Source organism: Hemicordylus capensis, chromosome 7 (assembly GCF_027244095.1).
Source record: "Hemicordylus capensis ecotype Gifberg chromosome 7, rHemCap1.1.pri, whole genome shotgun sequence".
Taxonomy (NCBI): Eukaryota; Metazoa; Chordata; class Lepidosauria; order Squamata; family Cordylidae; genus Hemicordylus; species Hemicordylus capensis.
In genome coordinates this window covers 12,200,048-12,215,312 of record NC_069663.1, presented here as the reverse complement: position 1 = coordinate 12,215,312, position 15,265 = coordinate 12,200,048, and the positions used below count along the sequence as shown (strand labels likewise).

At 48.6% G+C, this 15,265-nt stretch overlaps 1 protein-coding gene across 5 annotated transcripts in view; it reads left to right on the top strand.

Moving 5' to 3' along the window:
- Nucleotides 1–15,265, top strand: part of MAP3K6 (mitogen-activated protein kinase kinase kinase 6) — a 71,937-nt gene that overhangs the window by 27,975 nt on the left and 28,697 nt on the right. For all 5 annotated transcript variants that reach the window (XR_008310860.1, XM_053268256.1, XM_053268255.1 and 2 more), the window contains 11 exons: nucleotides 635–741; nucleotides 1,592–1,762; nucleotides 4,590–4,702; nucleotides 5,308–5,467; nucleotides 6,780–6,930; nucleotides 9,106–9,213; nucleotides 9,651–9,700; nucleotides 11,260–11,355; nucleotides 11,901–11,979; nucleotides 12,837–12,970; nucleotides 13,426–13,553. Coding sequence is in view for 4 of the 5 variants with exons in the window: in XM_053268256.1 (XP_053124231.1) it covers nucleotides 635–741; nucleotides 1,592–1,762; nucleotides 4,590–4,702; nucleotides 5,308–5,467; nucleotides 6,780–6,930; nucleotides 9,106–9,213; nucleotides 9,651–9,700; nucleotides 11,260–11,355; nucleotides 11,901–11,979; nucleotides 12,837–12,970; nucleotides 13,426–13,553 (1,297 nt within the window). In the remaining variant the exon portion in view is untranslated. The remainder of the gene's footprint in view (nucleotides 1–634; nucleotides 742–1,591; nucleotides 1,763–4,589; nucleotides 4,703–5,307; nucleotides 5,468–6,779; nucleotides 6,931–9,105; nucleotides 9,214–9,650; nucleotides 9,701–11,259; nucleotides 11,356–11,900; nucleotides 11,980–12,836; nucleotides 12,971–13,425; nucleotides 13,554–15,265) is intronic.

Here is a 15,265-nt window from a genome sequence, read left to right as displayed (position 1 = left end):
CGGACAATTCATGTTTGCTACCACAAGGCCACCTGTCCTCCCAAGCTAGCTGGACCAATGGTCTCACTTGGTAGAAGGCTGCTTCCTATGCTCCTATGAAATAAACTCTGGTTCCACATGGTGCCTGTACCTCCCCACTGATGGTAGTTCAGTGGGCTGCTCCCCAAATCTCTGTTACCCTTGCTATGCTTTGCAAACTGCACTGATTCATACCAAGCCGAGAAGGAGTTGTGGTGGGATCTGGGTAGAACTGGGTTTGGGTGTGGCAGAAGGCTGTGTCTGAGAGGAGAGGAGAGCTGGTCTTGTGGTAGCAAGCATGACTTGTCCCCATAGCTAAGCAGGGTCTGCCCTGGTTGCATCTGAATGGGAGACTTGATGTGTGAGCACTGCAAGATATTCCCCTCAGGGGATGAAGCCGCTCTGGGAAGAGCAGAAAGTTTCAAGTTCCCTCCCTGGCTTCTCCAAGATAGGGCTGAGAGAGAGACTCCTGCCTGCATCCTTGGAGAAGCCGCTGCCAGTCTGTGAAGACAATACTGAGCTAGATGGACCAACTGGTCTGACTCAGTACAGTATATGGCAGTTTCCTATGTCCCTGTGTTTGCCTGCAACGCGGCTCTGTTTGATGTCTTGGCAGGACTGTGACGCCATCATCACCCTGGTGGAGACTCTGCAGGCCCTGCCCACTTGCAGCGTGGCTGAGCAGCACAACATCTGTTTCCACTATGCCTTTGCTCTTGACAGGTAAGGACCTTGGCTTAGCAGGTGTGGGTCCCTCTTCCCGGCCATTGCCGGGCTTCCCTTGATGCCTTGTGGGCAGTGGTACACCCCAGTGGTGTACCTAGTGTCCAGGTTCCTAGGCACAGCTGTGTTGAGGTATCAGCTCGTAGGACTGGACACAAGGTCCTGGCAGCCGCAGAGGGGCCTGAGCTAAGGATGGGACGTGGCTGCTCTTGTCCTAGTAATGGGACTCGGACCCACTGGTGCTTTGCAGAGGTGGCAACCTGGGATTGGACCTTCTCGTTGCCCCAGGTTGTGGGTCGCATTCCCCGTTGTTAAAAGAGGACTATCTTCCTTGGAGGCCTTCAGGAGAGCCTTCAAGACCCATCTTTTTAGCCTGGCTTTCAACAATATCTAGTTTAAATTTTGAATTTTAAGCTGGTCATTAAAATTATTATTATTTAACTGTTTTATTATGAGTTTTTAATTTTAATATAAACCACCCTGAGCCACTTTAGGAAGGGCGGTATATAAATTGACTAAATAAATAAACTCTAGCTATTCACATGGTGGGGAAGGAACAATTTCCCAAGAGGCAAAAGTAGGGACAGTGATTTACTGGGGACAGATTCCAGAAATAGGGGTTGTCCCCGATACATAGTGACAGCTAGAGCCACTGGCTAATCTCTACTCATGCCCTGGACACGGGTTTCAGCTCAAAGACAATCCAGCACTTCCATGGAGGTGGGAAGGGCCAGTTTTGTAGGTCCCCTTGAAAAATTGCCCGGCCCCATCAGTTTTGCTGGCTGAGAATTTGGTGAATAGATTGGGAGGGGATTTTCGGGTCAGCTCTCAGCGTGTGATGTATTTGCAGGCGGAACCAGCCTGGTGACCGCGAGAAGGCGCTCTCTGTCCTCTTGCCGCTGGTGGAAAGGCCTGCAGGGTCAGCGCCTGACCTCTACTGCATGTGTGGACGCATCTACAAGGATATGTTCATTGCTTCTGGCTTCACTGATGCTGAGAAGAGAGACCAGGCCTTTTATTGGTGAGGAATTAAAGGAATCCCTGTGGCAGGGCTGAACGGGCCCTTCTTGGGCTGCTGTTCCTAGGTTTCTGAATCTTGGTTGAGGGTGTAAACCAGTGTTTTCTGTAACAAGGGTTCCCAGAGACTTGACTATAGGCTTTTGGCTCAGACTTATGGGAATTGTAGTCAACAGCATCTGGGAATCCGTAGAATGTTTTAAAGAAGATTGGAAACCATTCTGATTGTATTTAAAGAACTATTTTCCTAATATTGATTTTACAACAGGGTTTGAAATTTAGTAATATTAGCAGGTTGAGTAGATCAAAATCGTGTTTGTAAGGTTTAAATCTATGTTTTGAATTATTACTATAGCAAGGGTCAATTCTATAGTTGGTGATTCATGAGGAGGTGTGAGCGGGAAGTCCATATTTGTTTAATGTGTTTTGAATGATTATTGTTAAAATTAATAAAGATTTAATATTTTTTTAAAAACCAAACAGCATCTGGGAATCCGTATTACAGGGAACACTGGTGTGAATGTGTTTCTCAGGACAGTCCCAGAGTGTGGTGTAAAGGTACATGATGCAGTAACCTTGCTGAAGTTAAACAGGTGTGATTCTGGTCAGTAGTCAGATGGGAGACTTCCTGGGTGGGAACCCCATAAAACCACCTTGAATTCCATAGAAGAAAGGTCGCATAGAAGTGTAATAAACCAATAAGAGCCTTTTGGGAATGGGGCCATAGCTCAGTGGTAGAGCATGCAGAAGGTCCCGGTTTCAATCCCTGGCAGCATCTCCAGGTAGGGCTGGGAGAGACTCCTGCCTGAAAGAGATGCTGCCAGTCAGTGTAAATACTGAGCTAGATGGACCACCAATGGTCTGATTTGATATAAGACAGCTTCCTAGGGGTCTGTGTTTCCACGGCTAGTCCAGTCCCCTTCTCCCCAGGGCCCTGGGCTGACCCCCCACCTCCTGCCAATTCTCTCACTTCTGATCTTTCTCCCCATCTCTTGACATCCTGCCCATCTCTCTGATCTTCCCAGATCTCTACCAATCCTCCCATCTCCAAACTCCCCGCCCCCTCTATTTCCCCCACTGATTTCTCTCCCTACTCACTGATGATCCTCCCCCATCTCCACTTGTATGTTGGGGGTGGAAGTAGAAGATTACTTGGCAGTTTGGAGGGGGTCAGATTTTCTGCACAGAAACTGCGCAGGGGGGAAGTGTAATCTCCTCTACTCACTGCATGCCACACTCCTGGCCCAGATTTGTGTCCCTGCAGCTGATTTTTAAAGATAAAAGGACTGCTTCTGGTCCACTTCTGGATTAAGCCTGTCTTGTAATGATGGCTTATTATTATTAATAAGAGGCATGATGTAGGCTTGTGTGGTAGGGACAGAACTGAAGCTGGAGCAAAGTAAAGGTAAAGTGTGCCATCGAGTCAGTGTCGGCTCATGGTGCTCACAGAGCCCTGTGGTTGTCTTTGGTAGAATACAGGAGGAGTTTACCATTGCCATCTCCCACGCAGTATGAGATGGTGCCTTTCAGCATCTTCCTATATTGCTGCTGCCCGATATAGGTGTTTCCCATAGTCTGGAGAACATACCAGTGGGGATTCGAACCAGCAACCTCTGGCTTGCTAATCAAGTCATTTCCTCGCTGCACCATTAGGTAGCAAAGTGTTCTTAAAAGGCACTCCCCAAAGAACAAAATAGGGCAGTGATTTGGATAAGTAGCAGAAAATAGAAATTGCACAGGAACGTGAAAATAGAGATTGCATAGAAAGCTGCCTTATACCGAGTCAGACCCTTGGTCCATCTAGCTCAGTATTATCTACACACTGACAGGCAGTGGCTCTCCAAGCATTTAGGCAGGAGTCTCTCCCAGCCTTGCCTGGAGTTGCTGCCAGGGATTGAACTGGGGACCTCCGGCATGCAAAGCAGATTCTCTGCCACTGAGCTACGGCCCCATCCCCCAAAAGCATGGTGTGGCTCTTACACTTCTGTGCTTCCTTTCTCCTATGGAACTCAAGGAGGGCCACAGTTTGACTCCCCTGGTCTATGCTGACTGACAGGAGCCATACAAGATTTCAGGCAGGAGTCTCTCCCAGCCCTACCTGGAGATGCCGGAATTTTCTACCTGGAAATTGATTGCCGGGAAATCTAGGACCAACAAACGGAAGTACTTTTTCACACAACGCATAATCCACTTGTGGAATTCTCTGCCACAAGATGTGGTGAGAGCCAACAACCTGGATGGCTTTAAGAAGGGTTTGGATAACTTCATGGAGGAGAGATCTATCAACGGCTACTAGTCAGAGGGCTGTGGGCCACTTGCAGCCTCAAAGGCAGGATGCCTCTGAGTACCAGTTGCAGGGGAGTAACAGCAGGAGAGAGGGCATACCCTCGACTCCTGCCTGTGGCTTCCAGTGGCATCTTGTGGGCCACTGTGCAAAACAGGATGCTGGACTAGATGGGCCTTGGGCCTGATCCAGCAGGGCTGTTCTTATGTTCTTATGCTGCCTGGGACTGAACCTGGGACCTTCTGCATCCAAAGCAGAGGCTCTGACCTTGAACTATGGTAAACTGTACCTGGTAAACAGGGGCAGTTGGAAGATATGCTGAATTTAGACCTATTCACATGTTATGTCCAATGCACATACATTCACTTAAAAGTTCTGTGCATATACTATATACAGTTATATGCCAGTCATGTATAGCAGAACACCTCCTATTTGTACTCTGAGTTTGAGGGGTCCTGGACCCAGGTTCACTTTTAAAATGGCCAAGTATGCCAACCGTCTTGTTCATTTTCAGGTTTGACATTTCTGAATGCTTTTCACTTCCCAGGTACCACAAGGCCTTTTCAACGGAGCCAAGTCTTCACGCTGGGATTAACTCGGTTGTCTTCCTCATAGCTGCTGGGCACAAGTTTGAGACGTCCTCACAGCTCCGGCAGATAGGTGCAGGATTGTTCCCATTGCATCCCACAATAGGACTTTGGGGTGGGTGGGTTTGGAGGTGAAAAGGATGCTACTGCTTTCCCCATCATTCTGCAAAAAAATTTTTTTAGAGCTATAACCTAAATTTTGGCTGATGAGGGGTGTAAATATTTACTTACACTTCTAACCTGCTTTTCAGCCAAGGTTGGTTCCCAAAGTGGCTTACAATTAAAATCCGTACAAAAATGCAGTATAGTTAGGAATATGTTGGTATGGGGGAATGTGGGGGGGATGGTTGATTATGTAGTCCAGGTTTCAGGCTCTTCCATAGAAGGAAGGCTAGGAAGGAGCTGCTGGTGAAGATACCAGTCCACAGATTGTGTGCTGCTGGAGTGTGTGTGTGTGTGTGTGTGTGTGTGTGTGTGTGTGTGTGTGTGTGTGAAGTTGCAGAGATGGAACTCAAATTAGTATAAATTTGATTTTTTTTCTTAATTCTTGCAAGCACCTTTTAAGTTCAGTTCTATTGTTTATCTGAAATGCAAATAACAATTTTTCTGAGAAATCCCTGACTCCCACACCAAGATAGGTTTCATTCCTAGCAAATTGTTCTTCCTTCCTTCTCCAAGGCATGAAGCTGAGTTGCCTCCTAGGCCGGAAGGGCTGCTTGCAGAAGATGCAGTATTACTGGGATGTGGGGTTTTACCTGGGTGCAAGCATCTTGGCTGGAGAGATGGACAAAATCATCCAGGCCTCAGAGAAACTTTACAAGCTCAATGCTCCTATTTGGTATGTGGTGTGAGCTCGGACCCTTCTCTGTCTTGTGGGTGGGGGATTGAACTGGCTGTTCATAGCTGGAGGTGAGCAGGAGAAATGGGTGAGCAGGAGAGGAGAGCTGGTCTTGTGGTAGCAAGCATGACTTGTCCCCATAGCTAAGCAGGGTCTGCCCTGGTTGCATATGAATGGGAGACTTGATGTGTGAGCACTGCAAGATATTCCCCTTAGGGGATGGAGCCACTCTGGGAAGAGCAGAAGGTTTCAAGTTCCCTCCCTGGCAGCATCTCCAAGAGAGGGCGGAGAGAGATTCCTGCCTGCAACCTTGGAGAAGCCGCTGCCAGTCTGTGAAGACAATACTGAGCTAGATAGACCAATGGTCTGACTCAGTATATGGCAGTTTCCTATGTGATGGGGAGGGCAGATTTTTGAGGGGCAGATCATTTCTGTCTTGCACTGGAGCTCTAACATAAAACAGGACACGGACAACTTTCATATGAATGGAAGTCCGTCCAACAAGGTAGTCAGAGAGGGCTTTGCACCACATGCCAATACTGAGGGAGCCTCGATTGTCGTGCATGTGTGATTGTTGTGCGTGCAGCCCTCTCTGTTGTTGCCCCCGGACTCTGAAATGCTCTCCCAGGGCGAGGGATGTCCTCTCTCTGATGTCTGTGGCTGCTTTTAGAAAACAACTAAAAACTTCTTTATTTGTTCAGACTTTTACCCCTTGGGATTGCCAGTCCCTCTGCTCTCCTCTGCTGCTCTGTCTTTTTATTGTTGCTGCTTTGTGGTTTTTTTAAAAATAGTTTTTATTGTGTGTAATTAACATTTTAATGGCATTTTAATGGGATTTTATGGTGTTTTAACTTATGTAAACTGCTTTGGGATGAGTTTTAGGTAAGGTGGGATGAGTTTGGGATGTGTTTTATGAAATAACTAACTAGAAATAAAGACACACAGAGGGTCAGTTGGGGCTATGTCTGCCGATCGGCCCAAGCCCCACACGGTCAGGATATGAGCGTGTGCATCCACTCCGAGTGATCCAGATCCCGACCTCCTGCAGCTGCTACTGGCAGCCATGGGACCTTTTCTTTCAGATCAAATCACAGTTGTGGATGGTGGGGGAGATTCAGACCGGGGCTGGAGAGGGGCAAAGCCCCCTTTCCCCACAGTCGGGTTTCTGATCCAGTTGGGGCCCCTGCTTACATTTGAGGAATCAAACACACACGCCCCATTTGTGCAGGGGGTGAGCAGTCTCCCCTGGCTGGCTCTTTACTACCTGGGAGGACTTGTTTTAAGATCTCTCTTTTTCTCCTTGTTGGTGCAGGTACCTGGTTTCTATCAAGGAGACCTACATCATATACAGTCACTTCAAGACTGAGCCAGACACATGGTCCCCCAAGCAGGAGCTAGTTGACTTCTGGCTGGGGTTCTTGATGGAGTCCTGCCAACCCTTCATCTCCACCGAGCAGTGTCTGGTAAGGTGGCAGTGAGTGTTGGCCACACTGGCAACCTCTTCTTTAGCAAAGCCTCTTCTGAGCTACCTGGCCTTGCCCCCTACCTGCCCCTCTGCTACACTCTTGGTTCTCTCCTGTCCTGTTGGAATGGATTAGTAGAATCAGTAGAATGGACATTACTACTTCTGACTCAGGTGGGGGAATCACACTTTTAAAGGTGTGTATGTGTGTGTGTGTGTACATGTGCATGAGGGAGGGAGGGAGAAACATCATTGCAAGTGGAAGTCTAGCACATCAAGATGAAGCCCGGACCCATAATTGTCTTTCTGGTATGCTAGTTCTCCACTTGCAGGGTTTGTTTGCAAATTAAGCATAATTATGCTCCACTGGGTGAGCACACAGACTAAAGAGGATTTGGGGCCCCCCGAAGGCCGTGGAGGCCATGGACTTCAACCCCGAAGTCCAGGGGCAAGAACACCACTGTCCCCAGACCTTGGTCTTTGGTCATTGTGGCTGAGGAGGATGCAAGTTGTAGTTCAGTGTCTGAGAACCCAGGTTTGAGAACCCTGGCTTTAAGGGATGCCAGAGATGGAACCTGATGCATGCATGCAAAGTCTGAGCTGACTAATTTCAGCTCCTTGCAGCAGGGTTGCAGAGTCAGAGTCTTAGGGAAGTTCCACTTCCTGACAGCAAAGCTCTTCCTGTCCAAGCTGCTCTTTCGTGTTCCTTCCCTTAAACTGAACAAAATTCAGGGCAGCCTTTATAGTGGTGGCTCACTTTAGAGAGCACTCGAGTCTTGGAAGATCTTTTCCCCCACTCATTTTTTAAATTTGTTAAGTCCAAAGTTCCGGGAACAGAGCAAATTGTAGGGGTGTTCTTTTCTCTGCCTTAAAATCCCTCCTCAGGTTCCTCCTTTTCTGAGAAGCCTTTCAAGTGGGAACCACAAGAGGTTCCCAGATTTGGGTTCCCAAATGTGGGATCACAATTCCCACTATCCCTTTCAGCCATTGTGGCTGGGGATAATGGGAGTTGTAGTTCACAACAGCTGGTGAGCTGCAGTTTGATACTCTTGAATTAAATATTACAGTTAGATATAATCAGATAGGTTTAAATATCAAATATTAAAAGACAGCAAGCTATATATGAAGCATAGTAACATACCATATAAATTTGTCCTGGAAAATATAAAATACATAATGTAACAAAGATATCAGTATAAAAAATTAACTACAACTACTAAATACCTGGTATGAATAGTATATAATAACATATAAATCATTCTATAATTACTAATATTTAAAATTCAAATATAGTTATAAAAATAGAATAATATTGTATACTAGTAGGTGAGGCCTGGCAAAGCCATTCTGTGTAGATTACACTTCTATAAAAGTTCAAGGAATTAAATACAGGAGGACCTCGATATTCGCAGGGGTTCTGTTCTATACATCAATCGTTGATATGGAATTGATTAGGTTCCCAGTTTGAGGAAAACCTCAAAAAAAAAAAAAAATCGAATTTCGTGGGGGGGGGGGAAGCTGCCTACCACCTTAGCTGCTCCCCCTGAGTTGCACTGTGACCCCAAATGCCTCCAAATTGGCTGAAAATCCCTTCCTTTTCCGGGTTTTTAAAAAAGATGACATTTTGAGGCGGTCAGAAACACAAAATGGTGGCCGGAAATTACCAGCTGCCATTTACTGTGGCTAGGGATGATGGGAGTTGTAGTTCAGAACATTTGGAGTACCAGTCTAGAGGGCGGGAGCGTCTGCCCTGGATCCAACAGATCCTGAGAAGCTGAATCTTGTTGCCCTTCCTGTAGTTGCTATCTCAGAGGAGCCCTAGAGTTCTGGGGACCTGGTGCCCCCCCCCCCAGCTTCCTGTCTTTCTCCAACTCTCCTGGGATGCCAGGAGCAGAGGCAATGCCACGCCAGGGCAGAACTCCCAACACTGGAGAGGAAGTGTTTGCCTGGCTGCACAAGGCCTGCCGCTCGATGAGCCTACTCAGGAGGAGGGGAAGGCCAGCTCAGGACCAGCCTGAGCTCTAGGAAGGGATAGGACTCCTGCCTCCTACAGAACCTCTCCATTTGCAGCCGGCCTTTGCTGGTGCAAAGTTCTTGCCTCCAGCCACTGCCTGGCCAGCCCTGGGTCCAGAGAGAGTCCATAAAACTGGTTCTATCATCCTTCCATTCTGTGCAGGTGTTGATTCTGGAGATGGGCAGAGTGCTGCAGCCATCTCACCTGAGTGTCTGCAACCAAGAGGCGAAGAGATCTGTGACTCTGAGCCACATTGGCTCCCTGGAGGAGGTATGCCTACTACTGCTACTTCTACTACTACTACTATTTATTTATTTACTTACTTACTTACTTACTTACTACTGCTATTTATATACTGCTTTTCAACAGGAATTATCACAGAGATTTACATAGAAAAAGTAAATAAAACAAGATGGTGCCCTGTCCCCAAAGGGCTCACAATCTAAAAAGAAACATAAGGTTGACACCAGCAACAGCCAGTGGAGGGATGCTGTGCTGGGGTTGGATAGGGCCAGTTGCTCTCCTCCTACCTAATATAAGCGAATCACTAGATATGTGATTTTAGATATATGCAGCTAGAACGTTGTGGCCAGTCACTCTCTTCTGGCTGTCTCCAGTGGGTTCTGCCTGCCTGGGCTTTTATTGAGATTTTGTCATTGCTGCCGCCAGGCTTTTGGTTGTTTTTAGCATCATTTTGGTCTCTACAGGAAGGAATTTCCACCTGGACATTTCCAGATTCTTCTATCCGTGGAGTCAGGTGATCATTTTTCAACGCTCAATGTTGCTTGGGTTTGGGCTGGTGCTTCTAGGCTGGTGCTTCTTGGGGTTAGCTTCCCCTTCTCTCATGCATTCCTGGGAACTGGGACCTCTTTGAGGTGCTAAATCAGTGTCTGGGCTGTACCACTTCCGATGGCATCCGGCAAGGGTGGCTCTAGGGGAGGCAAAGGGGTAAGCACCCCCCCCCCCGTTGCCTCCTTGTTTCTGTTTCAGAAATCTGATATGTGGGATGCAGCTTGCCTCTTCTGGGGCCCCCTCAGGATGTTTTAGGTGGCGTTGCCATTGGCAGGCAGGGGAGATGCTGCCGCCAAGAGTCAGCCAGCATTTCCTTCGCTGCAGATCCTGTCAGACAGGCTAAGGGAGGGCTGGCCTGAATGCCTAGTTGGCCAGTCAGGAGGAGGGAGAGATGCTGCCTTTTCCTCCTCTCTTCTGAGAGGATTCGTCTCACTTGCTGTGGAAGCTGAGGAAAGTCCTCTGGTTGGGACTAGTGTTCCCTCTAACAGGAATTCCGAGATGTTGTTGACAACAACTCCCATAATCCCCAGGCAAAATCCATTTGAGCTGGGGATTCTGGGAGTTGTCGTTAACAACATCTGGGAATCCCTGTTAGAGGGAACACTGGTTGGGACCCAATGGCACGCCAGTTCATTTTTCCTTGCATCCTTGACACTGCCAGTTGTATGCATTTAACCACAAACGGAGATTAAGATGCCGGTTTTCGAACACCCAGAATATTCAGAAGCAACGTTGCTTTACCTGGAAAAATGGTGCCTTGCCGAGAATCTCAAGTATCCACCTTGTTGTCCACTAGCAGGCGGGGATTCCTCCATACCAAAATTTCCCTCCAAATAGGAAGCAAAGTCAACAAGAAGCCTTCTAGCACATAGTGTATATGCTAAATCTTTTGAAGGATGATCAAATTTAGGAAGCTGCCTTCTACCAAATCAGACCACTGGTCCACCTAACTCAATATTGTCTACACTAACTGGCAGCAGTTCTCCAAGGTTTCAGGTGGGAGTCTCTCTCGCCCCTACCTGGAGTTGCCGGGGAGTGAACCTGGGACCTTCTGCAAGCATGCAGATGCTCTTCCACTGAGCTATGACCTCATGCCCTATGGGGAATACCTTACAGTGCTCATATGTAGTCTCCCATTCAAATGCAAACCAGGCAAACCCTGCTTAGCAAAGGGGACCATTCATGATTGCTACCACGAGACCAGCTCTCCTTTCCCAGCCGTACATGGATATGAATCTCACAGAGATGAGTCCTACTAATGGAACCTGGGACCTTTTGCATGCAAGAATGCAGATGCCGCTCCATTGAGCTATGACCAGTGTTCCCTCTAACAGGGGTTCTCAGACGTTGACTACAACTCCCATAACCCCCAAGCAAAGCCGTTGCAGCTGGGGATTATGGGAGTTGTAGTCAGCAACATCTGGGAATCCCTGTTAGAGGGACCACTGGAAGGGTACAGGCCAGGGCTAATGAGAAGGGGCTGCTGACCCTTTCCTTCCTCTGTGTCCATCTTTTTCTTGTCAGTATCTCCAAGTGTGATGAGCGGTGCTGCTTTCTGTATGTCGTGCACACAGCAGAGGATTTCCAGCTGTACTTCCCCACGCAGCACCATTGCCGCTGGTGAGTGCCGGGCCCAAAGGGAAGAAGCAGTGATGGCGCGCTGACACGGGGAAGGGGCGTGGCCGTTGTGGGATAGCAAGCTTGGCAACGGCAGCCTCTGTCCTGGGGCCACCACCAAACTTGCTACACCCTTGTCTCTGACACTGAACCACTGCTGAAAGGTTGCATAGGAAGCTGCCTTCTGCCAAGTCAGCACATAAGTCCATCTAGCTCAGTATTGTCTACACAGACCGGCAGCGGCTTCTCCAAGGTTGCAGGCAGGAGTCTCTCCCAGTCCTATCTTGGAGATGCTGCCAGGGAGGGAACTTGGAGCCTTCTCCATGTAAGTAGGCAGGTGCTCTTCCCAGAGCGGCCCCACCCGCTTAGGGGAATTCCATACAGTGCTCTCCCATTAAAATGCAAACCGGGGCAGACCCTGCTCAGCAAAGCTGACCATTCACACTTGCAAAGGGGACTGTTCACAAGACCAGATCTCCACTTCTGTTTAAGAAGGTTGCTTAAGTGAGCTGCAGAGTGTTCTCTAAGGCTTTCCCCCTGTTGCTTAGGTTTTGCGACCTGGCTCACTCTTTCATGGCACAAGCAGGAGAAGAAGGGAACAGCTGCAGCACTCCAGAGGTGCTGGAGGTAAGTTCGGGGAAGGAGAGACTTTGTGCCAGGAGTGTGACTTGGCTGCTGGTTTTCTCAGCTCCTAGTGAAAGGCGAGTGCAGGGCTGCCTCAAGTGGGTGCTAAGGGAGCAGACACTCAGGGCCCTGTGCTTAAGAAGGCTCCATGCTGCAGCAGAGCAGTAAGGAGCATAGGAAGTTGCCTTATACCAAGCCAGACCATTGGTCCATCAACACTGACCGGCAGCAGCTTCTGCAAGGTTCCAGGCAAGAATCTTTCCCAGCCCTACCTGGAGATGGTGCCAGGGATTGAACTTGGGACCTTCTGCATGCAAATCAGATGTTCTGCCACTGAGTTATTAGAGCCCCATCCCAAACATAGAAGACTACCTTATGCTGAATCTGACCCTTGGTCTAATCTGGCTCACTGCTGTCTACACTGACCGACAGTGGCTTCTCCAAGCTTTCAGGCAGGAGTTTCCCCCAGCCCTGCCTGGAGGTGCCAGAGACTGCACCTAGGATCTTCTGCATGCAAGCAGTTCTCTACCACTGAGTTATGACCCCATCCTCTAAGGAGAATATAGTCTCCCATCCAAATGCAAGCCAAAGCAAACCCTGCTTAGCAAAGGGGACAGTTCACACTCGCTACCACAAGACCAGCTCTCCACCCTGCAACGGAGGAACTTCTAGATCTGCCGGGGCCAGAACATCATTGATTCATTGGGGAACGCCCGCAAACTTAATTTCTTCCTGGGCCCTGCAAAAGTTAGAGAGAGCCCTGAGTGGGTATGTGAGAATGGCAGGCAACAGGGACAAGAGCGACTGCTGCATCTCCAGGCAGGGTCTTGCAGTTTCCGAACTCTCTTTGCCTTGCACAGTACCACTACGAATTCACAGAAGCCGGTGACAAGGTGATCCTGGGTAAAGGCACCTATGGGGTGGTTTATGCCGGCCGAGACCTCAGCAACCAGGTGCGCATTGCCATCAAGGAGATCCCGGAGCGGGACAGCAGGTATACAAATATGACAAATATTTACACACTGCTTTTCAAAAGAAGTTCCCAAAGTGGCTTACATAGATATAAATAAATAAATAACATGGCTCCCTGTCCCCAAAGGGCTCACAATCTAAAAAAAGAAATGCAAGAGACACACCAGCAACAGCCACTAAAGGGATGCTGTGCTGGGGACGGATAGGGCCAGTTGCTCTCCTCTTGCTCAATAAAGAGAATCACCGCTTTAAAAAGGGGCATCTTTGCTCAGCTAGCAGGAGCTGCGAGAAGCAGGGAGGAGTGCGGCAAGACCACTCTGCGTGGGCGAAAAGAAGAGGGAAGGTGGGATTTGCTTCCCGTGAGCTCTGGGGTGCCGTTGCAGAGACACACCCTGAATCCCCTCGGCTGTTCTCCTCGGCAGGACCCTTGGAGAGGAAGCCGTTCTTTCATTAACCACCACACCTCTTCCTCCTCAGGTACTCACAGCCCCTTCATGAAGAGATTGCTCTCCACAAGCGTCTGAAGCACAAGAACATTGTCCGCTATCTGGGCTCTGTCAGTCAGGATGGCTTCCTCAAGATCTTCATGGAGGAGGTGCCTGGAGGTCAGTTGGTGGAAGATGCTCTCTTGAATTGTGATGAGCTGATGGTGGGGATGTGCCTGAACTGTTTCAGTGCCTCCTTAGGGAAGTGCCAAACCGGCTCAGAAGCCTGCATACCAACTGGTTTTGGGGGGTTGGGGATCGGTTCCTTAAAAAACCAGGCAAGCAGGACCTTACCTGCTCCTATGCTGCCCCACAGCTTTTCCAGGTGCAACGCTTGCTTTCCAAAGGCAGCACGCAGCCTTTTGGAAAGCAAGTGCCACAACCGGGAAAGTGGTGGGGAGCAGGTAAGCTCCTGCTTACCTGGTTTTTAAAAGAACCAATCACCGGCCCACCTGCAACTGCCCAAGCCACTGTGGGCACATCCCTACCTGATGGGCCTCCTCTGTAGGCCCATCGTTTAGCACTTGTTCAACGAGAGTACATTGTACACAGATACAGCCATTCACTTGTGATGCTAAAGGCAGGTACAGAAGTACACATCCTGTCTGTACCGTGCATTTGAAGGGTCTGTTTCCAGGTTCAAATTTTAAATGAACACACATGCAGTCATTCACACAAACACATGTGCAGACGTCCGTACAATGTATAGCGTGATGTCTGAATCGGGCTTGTATCTCTATTTATCATGTTGAGGAGAGAAACCATGCATTACTGGAAGTGGGAGGGAAGGAACAAGAGAATGGGAGCTGGGAAATGCTCAGTGGCGGAGCATCTGCTTTGCATGCAGAAGGTCCCAGGTTCCATCCCTGGCAGCATCTCCAGGGAGGGCTGAGAAAGACCAAATGGTGTGGACAATCCTGAGCTAGATGTACCAGTGGTCTGACTCAGTCTAAGACAGCTTCCTATGCAATTGCTGGTTAGTAGGCCACATACACATATTTGGGGAAGAACTGGAAAAGCATTGGCTTTGCATGCAGAAGGCTGCGGATTCAATCCCTACCAGCATCTCCAGGTAAGGTTGGGAAGACTCCTTTCTGAAACCTTGGTGAGCTGCTACCAGTCAGTGTAGATAATACTGAGCTAGATAGACCAAGGGTCTGGCTTGGTTAGAAGGCAGCTTCCTATGTTCCTATGGAAGCCACATGTTCTGATGCAGTAGTTCTTCCTAATCCCAGAGGAAAGGGACTAGCCAAGGTGGTTGTTTGTCTTTCTGAGTGAATTATTGGGCAGGCTTGTAAAACCAGACTTTCATTGCCATGTGATAGAAGCAGAGAATTGGTTTTTGGAAGTCAGATCTCGCCTGCAGGCTGCCTGTTATAGAGGTCATCATCATCCATCCTACTACTACTACGATGAATATTTATATACCACTCTTCAACCAAAGTTCTCAAAGTGGTTTACATAGAAAAATAAATTAAGATGGTCCCCTGCCCCCAAAGGGCTCACAATCTAAAAAGAAACAAAAGGCACATACAAGCAACAGCCACTGGAGGGATGCTGTGCTGGGGATGGAGAGGGCCAGTTGCTCTCCCCCTGCTAATTTTAAGAGTATTGTCACTTTAAAAGGCGTATCTTTGCTCAGTTAGCAGGGGTAACTGAGATCCTCTGTAAGGGTCTCAAAATGTGGCCCTCCAGCACTTTTTGGACTACAACTTTCATCATCCCCAGTCACAATGGCCAGCAATCAGAGCTGATGGGAACTGTAAACCAACATCTGCCAGAGGGCTGCAGTTTGAGACTATCATGTCCAGGACATGGTCCTAAAGCATGTG